General features: G+C 36.5%; 1 protein-coding gene across 5 annotated transcripts; it reads left to right on the top strand.

Annotated features, from left to right (window-relative positions):
- The first annotated feature begins 351 nt into the window (after nt 1-351).
- On the top strand, nt 352-21,764 carry LOC129292825 (uncharacterized). 5 transcript variants are annotated; one of them, XM_054930481.1, is made up of 32 exons: nt 352-568; nt 660-833; nt 1,091-1,186; nt 1,328-1,397; nt 1,554-1,684; nt 2,594-2,734; nt 2,819-2,976; nt 3,851-4,019; nt 4,110-4,208; nt 4,773-4,850; nt 4,927-4,986; nt 5,084-5,241; nt 6,179-6,377; nt 7,505-7,624; nt 8,938-9,023; nt 9,131-9,235; nt 9,468-9,566; nt 10,441-10,529; nt 11,255-11,403; nt 12,690-12,833; nt 12,930-13,037; nt 14,125-14,235; nt 14,721-14,828; nt 14,937-15,047; nt 16,273-16,448; nt 16,643-17,108; nt 17,478-17,585; nt 17,826-17,884; nt 18,246-18,630; nt 19,276-20,802; nt 21,066-21,270; nt 21,379-21,764. In XM_054930481.1, the coding sequence occupies exons 1-32, from the start codon at nt 461-463 to the stop codon at nt 21,474-21,476; spliced, it is 5,895 nt and encodes a 1,964-aa protein (XP_054786456.1). In that variant the 5' UTR covers nt 352-460; the 3' UTR covers nt 21,477-21,764. The 5 variants fall into 5 exon arrangements, with proteins under 5 accessions (XP_054786456.1, XP_054786453.1, XP_054786454.1 ...); XM_054930478.1 differs by having other exon boundaries at nt 17,826-17,893; XM_054930479.1 differs by having other exon boundaries at nt 4,921-4,986.
- The last annotated feature ends 235 nt before the right edge of the window (nt 21,765-21,999 follow it).

The raw sequence follows: 21,999 nt of genomic DNA, 5'->3' as shown, positions 1-21,999 counted from the left end.
TTATAACATTAGGATAGAATTTGAATGATAGGAGGCCTATAAATAGAGATCATATTCAAAACATATGTATAATAGTGAATAAGAATTTTTTTCTATTGCTTTTTTTCTATTTCTTATATTGTTTTATCCTTTTTTACTATTTATATTAACTATATTTTACAACATTATTATTATTATTATTATTATTATTATTAACCTTGTTCATTTTATTATTATTATTCACTTTGTTCGTTTATCATTAACGAGTAGTCGGTGAAAATTTACGCCCCTTTTCGAGCAGCAGCCGCACGAGGGGTTTTACTTACCGCGTGGCCTGCATCCGGGCCGAGTTACTCTGCTTCGTCACTCTTGCCGAGCAACGAACCATAGGAAGCGCGAAAAAGAGAAAAATCAAATATCAAAACCTTCCACCTCCATTCGGAGCTAGGGTTTAAGTTCTCCTCCTCCGTTCCTCCCTCCAATGGCGGATACTAAGTCTGTTGACGCTTCTCTGTGGTGGGATCCTTTCACTCTGCTGCTCACTGAGCTTGAGAACTCCTGTCTCTCCTCAGACCTCCCTCAAAATTTGGTATAATTTCAACCTCCTCTGCCTCTGTCCCCTTCTCTCTATCTGTACGTGTAAATGTGTGTTCACATGGCTTATTTTGGTGTTTATTTAGGTGAAAAAGTTGAAGGACAACCATTCCTGGCTATTGGATGCAGTTTCGCGCTTCAAGCCGCCAAACGAGAAATCAAAGGAAGCTCTGAATTCGAAGAAACTGCAAATTGGATGTCACCAACTAACTGTACAAACACACTTGAAAGACAAAGCTCTAAAAATCAGCTCCTCCTTGGTGAGTGCTCCGCGATCACATTACAATCATCTTTTCTTCTGAGGCAGAGTGGGGAGGTTATTTGGTGTGCCTGAAACGTTTAAAATGAGAAGAATAAAAAGTGAAGTTATGTATTGTGCTTTTGAAATGGATAGTGCTTGGTTTTTTCCCCTCTGCTTGCCGGGCATCTCCCATTTACATGGAATTAGTGATTATGAAGGGAATTCTGCTGATATGCTCACTGGTTGCTTTTTATGGAATTTCTTTTTATATTTCAGCAATTGGATGAAGTTCAATCTTACATTCTTGCCGAAAGGTCACTCAAACATAACAATGTGGCAGTTGATTCCATGGCTCAAGAATTTCTTCACGTGGTTAGTTGCTCAATACCTCAAACCCTGGCTATATTTTAATTCTCATCACACTGGCTAATTTTTGGATTATTCATGTGATGCACAATTCCAATTTTCTTTTTATTTCACGCTATCAATTTCCTTTCCCTTCTTGCTGTGAAGATAGTAATTCAATATTATACGGAGAGACAGTGCTTGCTGAAATGCATCAGGTGGATTCTCATGCATGCTAGTAAGTGTATTTTCTCATTGCTTGCTCTTTCAATTATGTTTTTGCTTCACATGCATGCATACAAGCACAAATTCTGTTGGTGTATGGTTTGATGTCAAATTCCTTTTTCTCTCTGTTGGGGTTCAACGCTGATACTGTACATGACTCTTTTTGCAGTATATATTGGACCAGGCTCTAAAGAACATGTTATAAGAGAGGAGGCAAAAAAGTTGTTTCATGATGGACTGGAAAACAAATTAATATCTTTGTTTCAGGATCTTTTGCTTTTTAGTTATCCAGAGCAAATGGTATGTTTGATTTCTGGCAGGTTTATATCATGCATTGGGAATGAGAGAGAAAAGTAACCAAAAATATCCTTTATTCAAGTGCCAACCCTGCACGACGTTTATAGATTAATGGGAAATATAATTGAGTTTTTTTTTTTAATTTGGAAGAAGTCAATTTATTGATTTAAATCTGAAGTTTACGTGTAGGAGGCCAATCATAAAAGTTCTTAGAAATTTATGGCCTATATTTGAAGTAGAAATGAAACTATCAAGAAAGTTCCTGCTAAGGTAAGCAAGATCAGTCTTAATGACATTGAGGCACTGTGGCTGTGAGAAGACTGAGAATTGGACAAAGTTCCTTTAAAAATAGTGAATCTGTAAGCAATGCGGTTTCTGTAAGAAGGGAGGAGACATTGAGATGATCAATGCAAAGCTTTCCTTATGGCAGCTCTTGTGCCCATATATGTACTAACGGATGGGTCAAATCACTTATCAAAGTTTGAGAGCTTCTTATCTCTGAGCGTTGCTTCATAAATGATTTAGTTAAGCTAACCCTTTCTAATTTTTTAGCTTCTGACGAACTACATCTCCTTTTACATCAATTCTGATGTTATCACAAGTGCAAATTGCACCCGAACTCTGCATGATTGTTTGAAGAATAACTCGTTTTATACAGTAGGATATCTTTCTTACTTGGATATATTATTTTAAGAATATATAAATGTATAAATTATTTAAACCCTAGTCTTGTTGAATTGTGTTTTCTTGTTGCTATGAGGGTGCTATGGGCCTATAAGATGTAGGATCTTGTAAGAATGTCTTGCCTCACATAATGTTGTTTTTGGTTTCTGCATGTAATGAATGTTCTATTTGCCTATAAATTTTATTTCTTAATCTCTTAAAATATGTCAATTCTGAAATGCTTGGAAGGATGTTGATCTTTACACTCTGTGGGCTGAGGAGACCCTAGTTGAGGACAACTTAGTTCTGGACATACTATTCCTTGCGTATTATGACTCATTTTGTAATTGTAGTGGTGAAAGGTGGAAGAAGTTATGTACTATCTACAAGGTACATATTTTAATACTTATTCTGTTACCTTTTTTGTGATCCTTTGATGGATCTAATCTTTGCTTAAAAATATCATGAATCCAGGGAGTCATTTCTGGTCAATATAACTTCAGAAAGCTTGCAATAACGTCAGAAGCCTGGCAACTGTCTTATCATGTGAAAGTTCAACTGCTACTTATCCTGATAGAAACTCTGGACTTGGAAAATCTTCTTCAGATGGTTCATGATGAAACACCTTACAGGTAAAGCCAGGCTTTTGTCTACATCATAATCAAAGTTATGAAGTTACAAATGGAAGGCATTGTGAGGCAGTTGGTCAAGGCAAAGGGATATTGACTATAATGTTATCAGTACATCGAGTTTAACTCATAGTTCTGAATGATTCTGACTTAGTTGATCTCAATCTCTGGTCAGAGTTATACTTCATCGGAACTATAGTTATCAGATAGGCTTGGGCCTTGGCTCTTTACACATGCATGCTAATATACTAACGAATCTCAATGTCTCCTTTCTACTGTAGTGAGTTGTTGAGTGTTAAATCTGAATCTGGCCCATGTCTTGTACTGAAAACAAATGCCACCTTGCAGGACAGAATACTTTCAGTTTCAATTGTTGATATTTGGCTTCCTTCAATTTTCCATCTTGCTAATCTTTAGTCATGATAGTGGAAGTGCACTTCTCCTATTGATATATTTAGTTAAAATACATCAAAATGTCACCTTTCAATTCTCTTTTCTCTGGTTCCTTCTAGGATGTTCCATAATAGCAATATTATTTATGGCCACGGTGATTAACTTCCATTAGCCAAAAAAATATCTTGGTTTATGTTTGTTGTTAGAATTGTTTGAATTTTCCTATAATTCAATGTATCTATGTTTCTTGCTACTGGGATTTTTATTTAAAACCACTGTGCTTGGCCTTGAATATGAAGCATGTCCTTGTATGTTTATAGAGGCATCACCTGTTGAGAACTGTGGGATTAAGGTGCCTTTTGATTTGCTTGTTAATGCCTATATTGTATCAAAAACGGGCTGCTCTTAATTTACAATGGTTTTGTGCTTTCTGTTACTTAATATGTTGTGTAAGTGTTGCAAAATTTGTTTGCTTTTTTCTCAGGAAAGGTGCATCTACTTTTTCATTGACTGATGTCCAAGAGATGGATGCTTTAGTTTCTACTTTCAATGCTTTTGAAATGAAAGAAGCTGGTCCCTTATTTCTAGCATGGGCAGCATTTCTTTATCTGCTATTGACACTTCCAGGAAAAGATGAAAGCAATGGCCTAACGGTATGTGGTCAAGTGACAAAATTAGATTGTTCTTTACTCATGAATTTGTATACATTACATAGCTGATCCTTGTTTACCCTTTTCTTCCAGGAGATTGATCATGTTGGTTATGTTCGACAGGCATTTGAGGCTGCATCCTTTAGTTACTGTCTTGAAATTCTTGAGTGCGACATACTGAGGGAGTATGATGTGAGTCATTCTCATGTTGCATCAATGTCTGTTGTGGTTGAATTTTGTTGAGAATCATTTCACCACAAAAGCTTAAGTTGTTAACTGAAGGTCATGAGTAGTTTATTATAATATCCGTACCTCCTCATATTAAATCCCTATGAGTTTGAAGATAGACAAAGGACAATCTCCATATCTTCTGCTAAAATTTCATTTAATCATCCAGAACGGGGCTGGCAGGTTTTGAACTCAATCACATGGTCATAGAAGGTCTAATGTCATGTCAAGTAACACATTTGCACTAAAGCTTTAGCCTGCTAATTGAAGGCCCGCATGTAGTTTTATTCTAATTCTTAACATCTAACAAACTTCTACTAAATTTTGACTAATTTCTCCCTTTTTCAATCAGAAGCATTAAGCTTTCAAATAGACAGAGTTTTATACCTAATGATTGAAGGAACTATTCTTTACATTCTTAGGTTTATACTTTTATAACATTAATAGCAAAATGTATAATTCTATATTTATATTATGAGTTTTGCTTGTGAAACTTTATGCAAAGACTGATTTTTCTCTTCTACCCAGGGTCCTATGTCTGGCTATCGCAGTGTATTGAGAACATTATTATCTGCTTTTATTGCATCTTATGAGGTCAACATTCGGGTAAGAATATTTGAAATTTGTTATTCATCATGTTCATTGATGGCATTCTCATATTTCTACTTCAATGAAGGAGCAGGCAGAGGATAGCAACCCCATTTTGATACTGGATATTCTTTGCAAGATCTACAGAGGAGAGGTTTGGATGTGTAATTATTGTCCTGCAGCATTGCTTTAGTATCATTATCTCTTGGCAATCATTCATTGATTAGGGAGCTGTGCCTTTTAAATTGTAGGAATCACTTTGTATTCAGTTTTGGGACAAGGAAAGTTTTATTGATGGTCCAATTCGTTGTCTTCTTTGCAACCTTGGTGGTGAGTTCCCTTTCCAGAGAGTGGAACTTGTTCAACTCTTGTCTTCCCTTTGTGAGGGGACATGGCCTGCAGAATGCGTGTAAGCGGTTAATTTATGTGCTTTTTTGTTATCTTGTGTATTGGAGTAATCTAAACTGATCCATTGCGTGATTTTTTTAACAATCTGTTTGTTGAATCATCTGTAATTTGCCCTACTGAGGCCAAATATTGGAACATTACGTTGCAATTGATTTTTCCCTGCTCAATTTCTTGTGATTTAAAAAGCTTTTGATTTCTGAATTCTGTGCTACTCGTTGATCACTTCTCTTAGGACCCTTTAGTCTCACGGTGCTTGATGGAAACCAAGCACCAAATGGTATTCAATTTAACAGTAATTTACCAGAGTATAGGTTGAAGAGGTTAAAATACTGAACATAAGCCTAAAACACAGAAACACGCACAGAGAGATACTCTTGCTGTTCCAGGGGCTAGACTCTCTCATACGTCACTCGCTGAATGCATAACCTTCTCATGAGCCCTTTAATCGCAATATATGCCTCACTCTCTCTCACTCTCACTTTGGTATCTCTATTAGCCTCTATCGGTTACAAGGCAGTAGCTATGAGTTATAGGCCCGTTACTGGACCTTCCCTGTTGGGCCTTACAGACCTTATCAGCGACCTTATCTGTAATATGTCTTCCCTTGTCTAACTACAGCCTGTTTATGGGCCTACACCTCACACCTTGCAAAGCCCACAAAGTTTCCTGGCCCATTATTTTATGAGCCCAACAGAGTTATTTTTTTGTAATGCCTTTTCATATCCTATGACTCTAATTGATTGGCTTGTTGATCATATCACTGTGTGCTATCAAGTGGAAGCTCTGCGGGTTTTTCTATTTGCTTGAATACTATCTGGATCAACTACCTAACAATGCATTTGGGGTGGAGAGTAACCCCGTTTTCCCATATTAAAATCAAAAGCATACCTGGTTCCTATAATTGCTGATAATATCCTAAGAATTCTTTTATTCAACAGGTATAATTTCATAGATAGGTCCATTGGTGTATCATCCTTGTTTGAGATTAGTAATGAGTCAGTGGCAGACATCTCTCATATAGTTGAGGCACAGCAACCAGTGCAAGTTCCTGGAATTGAAGGTTTTTTTATTCCCATGGGAACTCGTGGACATGTCTTGAAAGCTTTTGGACGGAACACTGCCCTTGTACGATGGGAGGTGTGTCTCTTAATATTGTTATGATGCTTTTTTTATTATTTAAAATTTCCCTAGGTGTTGAAATATGGCTTATTTTTGAGAGTTTGGTTCACAGCCCCACACCCCTCAGCAGTGGGCTGAAAACCAGTTCTGTAAGTGGATTTTTTGTTTCTGTGCCTGCTATTTCTGTATACTTCCTGCCTTGTATTATGCCTGCAGTCACCTAAAGTTGTGAGTGCAGACAAAGACATTGTGGCTGCTTTTGTAAATTCCTAGTAGGATAGTTGTTGGTAATTGTAGCATAATATTTCTCATCATTGCTACAAGCTGTTGTCCATTTAATGAACCTCGATGTGATCTCATTTATTTTTTAGCTGATTTCCACTCTCAGACATCGTGGGATGGAATCATCAATTAATTCTCTTCTGATATTTCTAAATCTCTGCTTTCTATATCAAATCTAATTCTTTCCTTTTTTGTCTCTACTAGTCAAATGATTCTGGTGGCAGCCTGTTGCCATGGTCTCTTTATATTGGAATCCCTTTTCATTTGAATAAAATAACTGTTTGATGTATTTTCCTTATATTTTCTACAAAAATAAGGTTTCATTTAACGTGTTAAGGACCAAAATTAGTTTAAATTATAATTTACTTAAGGCTTTCATGGGTATCTTTTTTATCTACTCCTTAATTGAACATGACCTGTTTGTTTGCCCAAGTCAACCATGCAGTGCTCTTTGAAAATATTTCTCTACAAATTTAAGGGTAACAGGTGTTTGATTTCACACTTGATGGCATCGACTTGTACCTGTTTTTGAGAAAATATGTCATTCTTTAGTGGTATTGAGTAATCTATGATGGTTCACTTTCCCTTTGTCCATTACCTAAGAATAGGTAAGTGCTCTTTTTTTTGGTTGGGGGGTGGGGTAAAAGAGCTTGATTGAGAGAAAAGGAAGATACAGATAAGGAGGATTAGGTCTAAATCTTGTGTCTTGATACAGGTTCTATCTCTGTAAAGTTAGTATGAATATTTGACTGAGCCAATATAGGGGTATGGGTGTTTTTTCAGTCTTATCAATTTGGCCTGGATTCAGATCCTGCCTCCTTTTAATTTTTATTTTTATATTGATACAATAATCTTTTTTGTAGTATGCAACATCAGGAGTGTTTCTTTTACTCCTACGTTTAACACAAGAGGTACATCTGAATGGCAAGGAGGAGGTTCTTTTGACTCTTGACCTGCTCAGTAGATTGGTTTCCTTTAACACAGTAAGTTTTAATTGTCATTTATGTGCGCCAGTTTTCCTTATCTAAAGTACTAATGCCAATAGTGATAATTGTTTCAGTAGTCTTAGCAACTGTTCTGTGGATGCCTTCCCATGACCGTATGCTAGTATATTTCTGTGAAGCATCATGTTATGAGATATGCTGGTTTGAAGTGGTATATTTGTAACAATGAGATCAGTGTATCAGTTGTTCTGGCAATTATATCATTTCTTCATGCTGAAATTCGATTCCTAAGCTTCAATATTAAACCTTCTTGAATCTCCTTATCATTGCTGAGCTTGTGCTTTTTGTCTGTCTAAGAATGACAATTGTGGGTAATTTGCAAATTCACAGAATGCCATTAACTTTAGCATTAGGCCCCTTTTGTCTTATTTTTTTCTCTTCCATGCCTATTTAATTTCTCAACTAAATTCATTTTCTTTTTCCTCTATTCCATGTGGAGTAGCTCATTTATTTCTCTTATAATGTTGAACTTTGCTGATCAATAGTCATTTTCCATTTCACTGGGCATATTTAACTTCTCTGGTTAATGTTGGTGCATTCGAAGTAGCCCAATCTATGGTTTTGTTATTTCCCTTTGTTTTTTTCGAATATATGTTCTTTCCTCTGTGATTTTGAAAGTACTTCTATGTTTCATGGAGATTTAAGTTGAAGAGTAAGACTTCTAGTCTTGGACTGAATTGTGGGTTGGGGGGGGGGTTTCGATTTGAGGTTGTATAGCCCTTGACAAATTTTCCTTCATTGATTATTATTTATAGATATTGGAGGACTTCTTATGCTACCATGTAGGCTTGTATAATTGGTTTCATGCCCTGGCAACCTTCTGGTAAATTAAGCAAATACTCGTACAAAATTAAATATTAATATACTCTAGACATTGCTGGAAGAGTAAGGAAGCTTCCGTTTGAGCATCTTTATAATGTCTTTGTCCTGGGAGGTTCATGGTGTAATACTTTTTCCTGTAAGCTATGTGCTGTTTGCTACACTTACCAAGTGAAACTTTATTTTTGTGTATTTTGGCATGGGGACAGAAAGTTTTGCTTCTTGTTGTGATGTGCAGTTTTGCTTTTGTTTAACTCGGACCCAGGTGGCTGTTCTGGCTTGGTTGTTACCAGCCTGACATAGCTAAGTATGGAACCTGTTGCAACTTTGGGTTGCTTTGACCCCAAAGTATGATATGGGAAACTGCTTTGAAACTTGAATTAAATAAATGGATTCTTAACTAATGTTATGTTGGGATCAGGATTTTGTTTCCCCCCGCCTTTTTTCCTTACAGATTATCTTCCTGTGCATAGGCTGTCTGTTTTGAGTTGATGAGTCTCAGCTGCTCTGCACATTTTCACACGGTTGGATTGATTGATGAGCAGAAAAAGAATGTCTGGTAAGATGTCTCTATTACATATTGGTTATCCTTTATCAAATTCCTTATGTTGATTTCCCTTTCCTGTTTGATATCTATGACCTTTTGTTTTCTCCTTGCCTTGATAGGGTCATTGAGATCATTTGCAATCTCGTCAAAAACCCATCTCTGAATTCCTATGGTGCTGCACTGATGTCAAAGGGCATCAAGATTTTGGGAAAGATGTTAATTTGGTAATTTTTCATAGTTACTTATGGATATGAAACTTTATGCTATTCATTTGTTTGATCTGTCTATGTGTAAGTTAAGTGAAGAAAATGTGACGTTTTAATGGGTAGTTTGATGCTTTCTACTTTTTGGGTCTTTTCTAGATTTGTACTGGTTTTTGTACCTTCAATTGGTTTTGAAGAAGTGAGTCACTATTGATGAAATGCTTACCTTTTTGGGTTCCTTTTTTTTTCCCAGTTCTCCTTCTAGTGTTGCAGCAATTGCTCTAAATGCAAATATATTTGATATGGCTTTGCAGACAACTGTTTTCAGTGGAGGAAATAATGCCTCGTCGAGGTAAAATCAGCTATTAGGCAGCTTATGGTATTCACACGAGACTGCTCTGAAATTGCATGCATGCTTAGAAAATAGAAATTATGCTATTTTACTTGTTATCTGTTGTCATAGAATGAGTAGACATTTTCTTTTAGTGCATATTTGGATGAAGTAATTTGAGGAGGAGGTTTACAGTGTATGTAGAGGTAAAAAAGAATTAGAGTCTAAGTAATAGAAATATCATTCACAACACAAGACCCCCATTACATCCTCCGGACCTTATTTGTAGAGATATTTAGAATATTCCCAAACTACCCTTTGACCCCCTTATTACCCTTACTAGTCCTAATTCCCATGTATCAGAGTATTTCAAATACTCAAACAAGAGGCTTTTTTGGATGATTAATCAATTTTAGATATTCCAAATAACTTATCATGGAATTTTTAGGTGAAAAAATAGAGAATTTAAATGTTTCACTATATGTGGAATTTTATATTCTTTCAATTCCTCACTGTTAGCCAAACCTGCAAATCCAAATCCTTGGCTCCAAACTTGACCTGAAACCTGGAGCTGAACCGCAGATGTGGGCCCCGAACCCTGGGAGTTTGCCCTGGATTACTCCTTGGCGCTGTGCTGCTATGAACAGTACAAACGAAGGGAATTCCTTTGTAATGTTTAGTTATCCAAACAATGGATTTTCCAAATGGCAGACTTAATCTTAACTAAATTCCCTTGCATTTTAGGCTTTATGAATTTCTAAAATTCCTCATCCCAACATTTCAAACTTTATGGACTCTGGACATGTAGTGTCATAGTGGCTCATCACTAATAAGTGAGATAAGGCTTGTGGTTGTTGTTGTTCTGTTTAACATCTAATAATTATGTCCTTTCCAGTGGTTCATGGATGCTCTCTGGCAAACTGGCTAAGCTGCTTTTAATTGACTGTGAGCAGAACAGTAATGACTGCCCCTTGGCAATATCAGGTACAGCTATTGCAGTTTATCATTCCTTAATTGATACGTTGTTATTAGTTGTTTATCCATTTCTGATTGTCCATTGTCCTGCTTTCTTGTTTTATTCTGGCATTTTCTTCTGAAGGTTGAACTACGTGTAAATGAGCATAACTTGTTCACCTATATATCTAGTGATTTTGCTTCGTTTCCTTTGTTGATTTATTCTTCATCGTTCAGTCATATGCTGGAAACTTAATTCCAAGTGAGCCTACGTCAGAAGATTTTATAGTAGCTAATGCTAATATATAACTCTGAATTGTTGTATTTGTATAATGCTGTACTTATCTTCAAGCACCCTTCTTTCTTCATCATAATTTAACAAATTCATTTTTTTTCCTATTCCTTGTGGTGAGATGATAATTGCTTATACAGTTATAATACTTGAAACACTGCTAGCAGTGTTTGTGTGCAACAAGTTTGATTTGAATAGTTGTATCAGACATATGATGACACTTTAAATAACACGGGGACCCTTTAGATTCTATCATATGTTGCTCTGTTCATGTCAGTGCCAATGCTTTTTGGCTTGTACTTTTATCACTATTTGAATGTGTTTATGCTAATTTTTGTTTGAAACATGCTTCATTAATTATTAATAACGTTGAACTATGGCCAGCATTAATGGTTATATTGTCTTTTATGTTGAGTGTTCTATGTTTTCTCTATATTCTTACTTGGTGATCTAAATCTTGCAGTTCTGGACTTTACCATACAGCTTGTAGAAACCGGGGTGGAGAATGATTGTCTCCTTGCATTGGTTATTTTCTCTTTGCAGTATGTTTTGGTCAATCATGAATCCTGGAAATACAAGATGAAGCATGTTCGATGGAAAGTGACATTGAAGGTATTTCTTGCGTCTACTAGGGGTCAGACAATTTCTGATTCTTAGTTAATCTTTAGTTGACCTCCTAGATGATCAGTAATGATTCAGAATTGACTTTGTCAAGGTTAGCTTGACTGTTGGCATGCAAATGAAATAGTTGGCGGTACTAACTGGACGAATTGTTACAAAAAATAAACAGTTAAAACGTAGGAGATAAACCCAAACTAAAACACACAAGGCAGTATCTAGAAAACTACTCAAAAAACCACAAACACAGTTAAACTATAGAATACTACTAGAAATATGAAATTCAAATTAATAACAAGCACCACTTGAAAAGTAATGTCATGTTTATAAAACATGGTCTCCATCAAATTTTCCGTGAAGCTAGCATTGCTGTTTTTCTTATTTCTTGCCATTTAGTGGTTATTAAAAAAAAAAAAGCTTGTTTTCTTAACATTGGTTTCTAAATCATTGTCTTAATTACTCTGTTAGGGATCCATAATTTTTTCCTTTTTGAATTTTTTCTCTTTTTGCTACTAGGTGCAACTTTTTTTTCAATAAATAATTTAATCTTCTAGATTGCTTCATTACCTCACTTTGTAGAGAGGCAAGTCTTCTTCAGTCTACTTTTTTGCAAGGTGAAGGTCTTGGCTCTGTTCACCCTGCTTTGTTGCAAGGTGCAATATAGTATTATTATTGTCATTATTATTATTTTTTTTCTCTTCCTCACCTCTTTTTGTTGCAAGGGTCTTGATTTTGGGTATCCTCACCCCACTTTGCAATGAAGGTCTTGGTTTTGGGTGTCTTTATCTCACCTTTGATGGGAGTTGGGACAGTTTCACTTTAAAATGGACTTTACTGGCTTCTTTCTTCTTGGCATTTAATGCTGTGGTTTGTCCTGTGTTGATCATGATCTGAGTTTTTTGGCACACCCTTGGCTGTTTGGTGTTGTGATTTTGTGGATAGAATCACCTGTTTGGCAACTGATACTATTGTTTGACCTATTTGGTCATATGAGGTGATCTTATTGTGAGGCAGTAGATTACTATTTCATGGTTGTGGTTAATGCTTTCCTCATGATAAATATTCTTACCAAGAGTCTTTTTGGATTTTTCCTCGATATTTAATCCCTCAAATGGCATTTAGAAGACAGTAGATTATGCAGCCTAATATTTTGTGCACTCTAGGGCCTATCTCAGCTTCTTTTGATTTACTGCTAAGCACAGTTGGGTGTAATTCTGGGAAAACTACGATGGAGGTTTTCTAAGCTGTTAGATTATTTTTAACTTTGGATAATATAGCAGGTGCTTGAACTGATGAAAAAATGCAACATATTGATGGCTTACCATGGAAAAGTGGGTGAGGTAATTCACGATGTGTTATTCTCTGATTCATCCATTCACAAGACGCTGTTCCAAATTGCTTGCACTACAGTGAATGCCTTGGAGGTGACACGTTGAATTATTTTTGTTTTCCTTATTACCTGATAGTTGCTACAATTTCCTTACTCAGACCTTATTGACAAAAGAACATTTGTTCAACAGAAATTGCATCTTAGCCGCCTCTTTGATCCAGTGGAGATTGAAGGGTTACAATTTGCAATAAGTTCTGTATTAGATGTTCTTCATGTTATGCTGACAAAACTTTCTGAGGTAAAGAGTAAAACCACTGGTCTTTTTAACGTAGAATGGTAAAATTATAAGAAAAATTATATGCGTTTCCTGATGGAACTCAAACTGATGTATTCTGGTATTAAGGATAAACTAGTACCCCTTCAATAGAGTGAGGAAGAGGAATCTAGCACAAAAACGACTAGCTAATCCTAATACAAGGCAGCAAAATAAGATGAACAGTAGCTAAGGCAAAGAGAAAAGACACTTCCCTGACTTTCAAGAGGTTAGAAGCTTTCCCAAAACTCCCAACATCCAATCTACCTTCCCCTAGGCCAGCAGCATGTTTTGGGCCCTCACAGCCCACTGTAGATTGCTGAGATGCACTCTTGGGTTTGGCCTTCGTCCTCTTGTACACTTAGCCCCACTTACTGATGGGTTCATCAATTTCATAGTCTGGAGAATAAGCTACATTATTTGTGGCCAATGAATAGTGCATTTTGCTGTAGAAGTGTAGGTTTTATATTTGTTATTGATTGATGGTTTTCTCGGTTACATGTATTGATGGAGTCCTTGCATTAGTAGCCACAAGTATTTCTTCTGGTGCTCAGGTGGCATGGCTTTTTCCTCCTACAAGTCAGTTTCAAGGGTGAGTTCTCATTGTTGCTTTGGTCTCCATCTATTGGTATCAAAGTTGGACCAACCTCCTCAAAAACTTCCATTGGAGGTTATGACCAGTTCACTGGAGTCTGCACTGTAGAGTGTAGTTCAGGCTGTCAGTTCTTTTAAAGTGGTGCTACTATGGAGTCCCACATTAAGTAGCTGCTAGTAAATCTCTTGCTACTTGAATGTCATAGTTCTTCCTCCCTGCAAGCTGGTTTTTAAGGATGTGTCCCCATGCTTTGCCTAGGTCTCCATCAGATTACAAAAACTCAGGGCAGTGAATTAATGCAATATCATTTTTTGTATTTAATGTTTGCATCTTATAAATTTCTGAGGACGATCCTTTGCTTCATATGTTAACAAGTCTTTTTAATTTTGATATGATCCATATTTTATAATTTTCATTGTTGACTACATTGATAATGTCTTTTAATGGAAATACTGATAGTCATTCTGGGCATTCCAGGAAGCAGCATCCAGCTATTCCGTTTTTCACCAAGCAGTGTTATCATGTACAATCAATTCTGTCCCCGTTGTTGCTGCTGTTATATCCTTGATTTCATACTTTCGAGATCCTGTATGAACTCTGTCCTTGCTCAAATTCGAGTATGAGAACATTTTCTTGAATTTTTTATCTGCCTCTATCTCAGATTATGCACATGCTGTGGTACTAATGTGCGGTTGTTTAACAGCAACTAACACCTGTTCTCTGTGTGTGTGTGTGTGTGTGTTTGCATCTCTTGTACCGACTAGGGATCTGCAGAGGCCTCTATTCTACTTAACAACTACAATTTGTGCCATGTATTTATCATGTCATGAGCCATGAAAGAAACTAATTTGTTCTGTATGCTAGATAATTTCCTAATTTTTTTTCTCGTTGATGTCTTGAATTTCACATCTCTTTTTCTACATGGCATTGTTGTATGCATGCTTGTGCATTTGCTTCACAAACATTTATTTTAGCATGCATTATATCGGGTTAGTTCTGCACATCATTGTTGATTCTGCATTAAATGTAATTTTTATGTTGCTTAACCACATTCTGTTCTGTTGTCTTTATAGGCCATCCAAATTGGTGCTGCTAGGTTTATTTCATTCTTATTTTCTATAGCAGATTCCATTCAGCCATTTTCATATGGAACCACATTCTTTGCCCCGGAATCTAATCAGGTTTGTGGGTCTTAGTCTGACCATTTCAAATTGATTAGATTTTAGATTGTAGACACCATTAGACTGATGTTTTTCAACTTTGATTTTTGATGACTTAAATGGTTCTAGATCATGGATTTGAGACACTCTGTGAGCTACATATTGTCGGAGCAATCATCATCTAATGAAGATCTCTTTATTGCAACAGTTAATCTGTTGACTTCTGCAGCATATCACCAGGTTTGAATATAATGTGATTGTATGAATTGTGTATCACTTTTTCATATGGGAATTACAAGTTTACTTGCACTGAACCACTGATGATATCCGGTTTTTGGTGCTAGCAGCAAGCTGCTTTAGTAAATTTCAATATATTTATATATATTGTATGCTCCAAGTTTGTGCTTGGTTTTTAGACAGTAAGAGCAGCTAGTAAGTTATGTCAGACTATTTTGTGTAATGCCTTGGTTTTCATATGAACGACCTTTCTCTTGTATTTATATAGACACCTCTTAACTCAGTCATTGAGTGAAGTAATGAAATAATATAGTCATCGTTTCCTTTGGATTGTTACGTGGTATGTTGATCCATGGTGAACTGATTGGAAACCACAACCAAATCCTCTGATTTGACCTTTGTTCAGAACAAGTTTAGTTCACAAGGATTTTCAAATTGCATCTCAATGAAACCTGAATGATTCAAACTTCCTGATTGGGGGAGCAACATGCCTCGGCCACGATAGATATATGATTTGGGGCTCATACACGCCCCTCCATCTTCCAATGTTCCACTCTGCGTTGTGTTTCTATCCTTGACTTCATATTAAAAATTTAAATTTACAGTCTTGAACATTAGAGGATCCATACAGTTTTTTAGCCCATTGGATGTTTGAGTGAACATTATTCTATCCCCTTTTGACGTTTGTGCTTGCATTCCCAGAAGTGATTCTTCTTGACGCTATCTGAACAAACACTCATTTTTGCAGAAGTAATTTTAGTCAACATTCCCAAACATTAAACAGTCTTCCAAAGTAATTTGACAAAAAATAATTCTCCATACTAATTCTCGAGCAATTGTCAAACACTAAGTGGCCATTGAAAGATTATAATCATGTAAAAGCTGGGATCAGATGATTTTTTTTTTTTTTTTAAAAGATGGTACATGGAGAATGCAAAATTCTTGTGGTTTTCACCAGTGTTCACTTTTATCATAGTATCATAGGTGCTATATTCTTTTTATCTTCTTATACGCTGATATACCTAACTACCTTTTAAAGTATTTCTAACTATCACTTAACAGAATTTTAACTACTCTCAATTACTTCTTTATAGATACTGAGTTAAAATTCTTTTCACAATAAATCTTCCCTTCTGTTTGAGCGGTGGGGGTGGGGGTCAAAGCAACTTTTCCAGTGCCACTAAGTTTGGTTTTGTTGTAGTAACTGACTAGAAGTTCTTTTATGCAGCCTGCATTTCTTATTGCTATATTTACTCCAGAGGAGAAGAACAATGATCAGTCAATTGTTGTTGGCGATGTGAAGCAGCAAAAAAGTGAAAATGTTCTGCCCAAAGGTTCAAAGAAATCATGCCAGATAGATGAACTTACGAATTATATTGCAAGGGCAGATGATCTGATTAAGAGGTACTCTTTTCTGGGGTAGAATTTCATTTGGCTACTTTGTCAACCTTTTGCCTTTGATTTCCACTGTTTTTTCTTATTACTTTCCATAAATGTACGTGTGTGTAAGCATGTTTTCTCTCTCTATTTATATATATTTGCTATTTGTGCATCATTGAATTTGTATATGAATATGTTGCTATGCTCTTTATCTCCAGCCGCCCACACATACTGCTGAGTGTACTTAACTTCATGATTGCCTTGTGGCAAGGGGCTCCTCAGTACTTAAATATCCTGGAGTCTCTGAGAAGCTCTGAGAAGTTCTGGAAGTACTTGTCTGATGCTATCTTAAAAGTTGCTGGCAGCACAGCTCTACTTGTTAATCTGACAGAGAAGGATGCTCGAAATGTAGCGAACAGTTACCTTTGTCAATCTGCAATACTTGGTATCATGTCATATGAGCTGTTCTTGCAGAAAAAGTTATTGCATGCAGAATCACTGGTGAAGGATGCAGCTGGATCTCAGGGCAAGGAACAAGGTGGTGCAGAAACCGAAAAATATAAGGCACCTGTTTTTTGTGATGTTAGGGAAATTTGGTCTTCCTGGTGCAAAGATTCTGTTTTGGAGAAACTAATGAAGTCATATACTTCTGGGTATAATTATGATATATATGATAGTGCAAAAGTGAGTGTAACTCAATTTGCCTCATGGTTTTAAGTAATATTTGTTTTTCCTTAATTTTTGGTTAATTTTATAGCACTGATGCTCTGATTATCTGGCATGCCTTTAAACATAATGAGTTTGAACCATTTACACGTTTCCATTTTTTACTTTTATTGGCATGCCTATGAAGTAGAGAAGACTTGTAGAGTTCTTATGGTTGAGTCTCATGCATGTGCATTGTATCAGCCCCCCCTCCCCATATTCATATTGTAATGTTATATCTCTGTGCATTTGCATTGCATTGTATTAGTTCTTTCCTTTTTTCCTGCGTTTTTTTTCTTCATCCTGTAATGTATATATTTATGTATATGAGTGTGCTTAAATTTTTAGGTTGCTATCGGTTTATTTTCTGTCCATGTGATGGAAAAGTTAGTAGCTGGTGATTCTGGAAGTTTATCAGTGTCATTGCAGCAGAAGTTTCATGCAACGTTAACAAAGGTCCAACTTCCAACTTTTCTGGTTTCTTAAAGTCCATTGTTCCTCTTTACTTTGGTAAAGTGATCAATGATGTGTTCTAGATGTCTGGATAATCTTTTTGTGTACTCTATTTCAAGAATTAAAATGTTAGAATTTTTCTGATTTACATGTTCAAACTTTTTTTGGTGATGATAAATTGTTCATACATTTGTTATCAGCTGAAGGTTTCATTGCTGATGTAGTTTTGTTCTTTGTTTGCAGTTGAGCATGCATCCTGCTTTTTCTGAATTACTCTGCCAGTATTCACAACGTGGTTACAGGTTAAGCGTGTATAAATTTTCTTCTTTTGTGAAGGAGGGTTGGAAATGCTGCCTATATCATTTACATGCTGAGAATGATGTGTTAACTAATCCTATGCAATATATTCTTTCATGTTCTGCACAGAATAGGACATGTTTTTCCCTTTATGGATACTCAATTTACATTTATACTATAAATAAAAGAGGATATTGAGAAGTATCATTTTTTGAATGAAATCTTCAAGATATTGTGTCAGTCTAAAGTAATAGTTTGTTACTCTATAACATAATTCATTTAGTGAAGTTTCCCAACGTAGATATATTTCCTTTTGCGGTGTTTAGTGATCATGCTTTGGTCCGTTCTCCTTTTAAATTCTGACAGTGAAGGGAAGAAATTGAAGAAGTTGATACTCAGTGATCTCTACTATCAGTTGCAAGGAGAACTTGAAGGCAGAAAAGTTGGTACGGGACCATTCAAAGAATTGTCTCAGTATCTGGTTGAATCAAATATTTTTGAAACCTATCAACATCATTTTAATGACGACCTTTGTGCAACTACCAAGAATTTATACTTGTTCGACCTTGTACGCTTGCGAGCTGATATAGGTTTAGATGTGTGGTATTGTTCTGAATGGAAGGCATCTAAGGAGATTGCAGAAACCATGTTGCACTGGCTGCAGGATGCAAACTCGTTTATGTTGGCTTCAAGCTCAAAGCTTTCTGCATTGAAAGCATTGATCTCTGTCTTGACTGTCTACCATGATGATGTGAGATTTCAGAACTTCAGTTGCCTTTTATTGTGCTTTCTGATTTTAGGAAGTCTCAACTCAAAAAGCAGTAATCTATTAGTGTTGAAATGCCAATGGTTTACTAAGATGCCCGGCTTTTTTCTCTCAAGCAGATTGCTAGTTTCACTCCTACAATTGGTTTATGCGCAGCACTTATTGGCTTCTACATCTGTGTAAACCTATGAATTCATGCATACCGGAAACTAGGATCAATCAACAAGTTAAAAATAAAAATAAAAAACTTAAATGATTCTAAACTTTTCCTACCGTACTGCAACTAAAATGTCAAGGTCTAGTTAGAATATATGATGCTGGTGATAATTTCTTTGTTATAGCTGACCTGCCTTGGATAAATAGAAGTCTTCAGCTGGATTCTTTGCTTGAGACAATTTGAAGTGAAAAATTTGGGCACTCCAGTCCAGAAGTAACATGTTGTAAGGACTGCAATTGTAGCCAAGCTTTAATGATTCTAGTTTTCATGTACACTTGCCCTGAATGTTTAGAATAACTGCATTTTTCGTTGTTTGCATAGATCATTTGTGAAGAATTGCTACCTCCCCTATTCTGTGGTTATTTGAGGTATCTGTGATTCTGTTCAATATTATTTTTCATATGATCTTGCAGGCACTAGGGAGAAAATCTACGAGAGAGGAGATCCCAGATCAAATCATTTTCACATGCATAGATCATATATGCCAATCTTTTCACGCTACAATTGAAAAATTAGCACCTGTTCTTGATGTGTCCGAAGATATACTCAATTTTCTTGCATCCCAAGCAGAACTGCTTCTCCAGTTTACCAGAACTGTCTGCAAAAGTCTCTCCTTTGATATTTCCCTACTCGTTCTGAAATGTTCTGGTTCAGGTCTTAAACTGTTGAGTGAACTTAAGCTGTTGTCTTCTAGGGCCAGCGTGATAATGAAGCTATTACTCACATTGCTGCTTTTAGTATTAGATTCCAACTGCCTCAGTTCTGATTTGGATGGGACAATAGACAAGAAGTCTGGTGAGGGCTTTTCTAAAATTTCAAATGCAATCCTTGGCCTACTTCCCATTCTATGCAAATGTGTTGCTGCTCCTGAACATTGTCTACTGTCTCTGTCAGTTATGGACTTGATATTAAGAAATTTCTTGATGCCTGCGACTTGGTTACCTGTCATACGGAATCATCTCCAGCTTAAACTTCTTTTGCTAAAACTTCAAGACAAAACGTCCTCTTCCATTCCAATAATATTGAAGTTTCTTTTGACACTTGCACGGGTAAAGGGAGGTGCTGAGATGCTTTATGGTTCTGGTTTCTTGTCGTCTCTGAGAGTGTTGTTTGCTGAATGTGATGAGGTGTTCTCAAGAATTCATAGTGAAAATGTGGGTAGCTTACATGGAAGGTTTGAAATGCCTGGAGACATTTGGGGACTCGGATTAGCTGTGGTCACAGCTATGGTTCAATCCTTGGAAGACAGTTCTTCTTGCACAGCTCTTGTGGAAAGTGTGATACCTTACTTTTTCCAGGAGAATGCTTATCTGATTTTTAGATCTCTAAATGCTCCAGACCTCCCAACAGATCATCATGACAAGAAAAGACCTCGGCCACAGAGGTCGTGGATTTCTCTTGCTAATCTTAAGGAGACAGAACATACTTTGATGCTCATGTGTGAACTAGCAAAACATTGGAATTCATGGGCGAAGGCAATCAATGAAGTGGATAGACAGCTTAGAGAGACATGTATCCATCTTTTAGCCTTTATTAGCAGGGGCACTCAACGGCTTGGTGATTTGTCTGACAGGAGTGCCTCACTTTTATGTCAGCCTTCTCTTAAAGAGGATTTTGACAGTTTCTTAAAGCCTTCTTTTATCAACAGTAAGAATGGATGGTTTGCCCTCTCACCGCTTTGCTGCGTGTCAAAACTGAAGACCAATTCTGTCTCGACTGCTTTGACCATCTATGGTGAAGCAACTAAAAGTACAGATTTGTTTCCAAAAACATGCTTTTCTGATACTTTTGCTGTGCAGATATATAGAATTGCATGTCTCCTTTTAAAGTTTCTCAGTTTACAAGCTGAGGGAGCTGTCAAAAGGGCTGAAGAGGTTGGCTTCGTTGATCTTGCGCATTTTCCCGAGCTTCCAATGCCAGAAATCTTGCATGGATTGCAGGTATGTTGAAATTCTCTTGCATACGCTGTTCTCATCCAGTTATCAAATGTAAAAGAATGTTCTGACAAATAAAATTAATAAATAATGTGATGGAACAGAAATTGTAGTTGTGCTGACTTACATTTCATTTGTGTTAGCAGTATCATCTTGTTTGTGATGGTAGAAAGCGGGTGGTTAGGAGAAATAGAAAATTGATTTTTGTCGCAACACCGGAAACCAATAGACAACGACATTTCTTTTGAGCTTATTTTCTTTTGATGCAGGATCAAGCCATTGAGATTGTTACAGAGTTATGTGAGGCCAACAAACCCAGGGTTTCTCCCCAAATTCAGAATCTCTGTTATTTATTGTTGCAAATAATTGAAATGGCCTTGCAGTTGGAGCTTTGTGTCCTGCAGATCTGTGGCATAAGGCCAGTATTAGGGCGCGTGGATGATTTTTCAAAGGAAATTAAAACTCTATTTGGTGGTAATGTACCTTTTCTTTTGGAAACTTTTTTGCCATTTTGTATTGGATTCTCAATATTTATTCGGTTGTTCATAAAAACTGCTAAACATTTATTGATGCTTTGTGCAGCAATGGAGGGGCATGCGTTTCTGAAGGCTTCTAAGAAGTCCTTAAAACAAATGGTATTTTTGGTCTATCCTGGAATCCTGCAATCCGAGCGTTTATGACATCCGCTGTAGACGACGAAAGTGAGAATAAAATGTATATAATTATTTAATGGCGTGTTGCCAGTTAGAATGAGACCTTTCTCACTCGGTTTGAGGCTAGCCGTGGTTGTTCCTGTTGTTTATATATAATTTTGCTTTTTTCCGCTCCTTTCTTTTTCTGATTCTTCCCATTCGGCGTAGATTTTTTTATCTGAGAAAAGGATGGTCATCGCTCATCAGTGAATGGTGGGGTCTAATTCTGTAAGTAGTGCGTTGCATGGTTGTCAGAAAAGAAGATTTCTTTTCTTTTGCCCTTTTTGTTTTTGTTTTTTATTTTTATTTTTTCGGGTGGATGAACTGAATTCGTATTGGAAGGATCCGTTTCAAAGTTCAATGTTCATAGTCCCAAAGCGACTGCCCGTGACATGTTTAATTTTTTTTAGTTTTCCGGATTGAATTGCATATGATGTTTCTAAAAAGCCTTGTGCTTAGGCTACAGATGGTACATTTTAACATGGTGGTAGTGATACTACCCGACTTGTTT

The sequence above is a fragment of the Prosopis cineraria genome, unplaced genomic scaffold, assembly GCF_029017545.1.
Source record: "Prosopis cineraria cultivar Desert tree isolate PC_DT_omini unplaced genomic scaffold, ASM2901754v1 PC14, whole genome shotgun sequence".
Classification (NCBI taxonomy): Eukaryota; Viridiplantae; Streptophyta; class Magnoliopsida; order Fabales; family Fabaceae; genus Prosopis; species Prosopis cineraria.
Note: the sequence above shows the minus strand (reverse complement) of the source record. Positions and strands in the feature narration are given on the sequence as shown.

Excerpts from the sequence above, each read along its gene's own strand:
- LOC129292825 (XM_054930477.1), top strand. The coding sequence starts at position 461 with ATGGCGGATACTAAGTCTGTTGACGCTTCTCTGTGGTGGGATCCTTTC. Across the intron at positions 4,851-4,920 it reads CTTATGAGGTCAACATTCGG|GAGCAGGCAGAGGATAGCAA; the intron begins GTAAGAATATTT and ends ACTTCAATGAAG. Across the intron at positions 4,987-5,083 it reads GCAAGATCTACAGAGGAGAG|GAATCACTTTGTATTCAGTT; the intron begins GTTTGGATGTGT and ends TTTAAATTGTAG.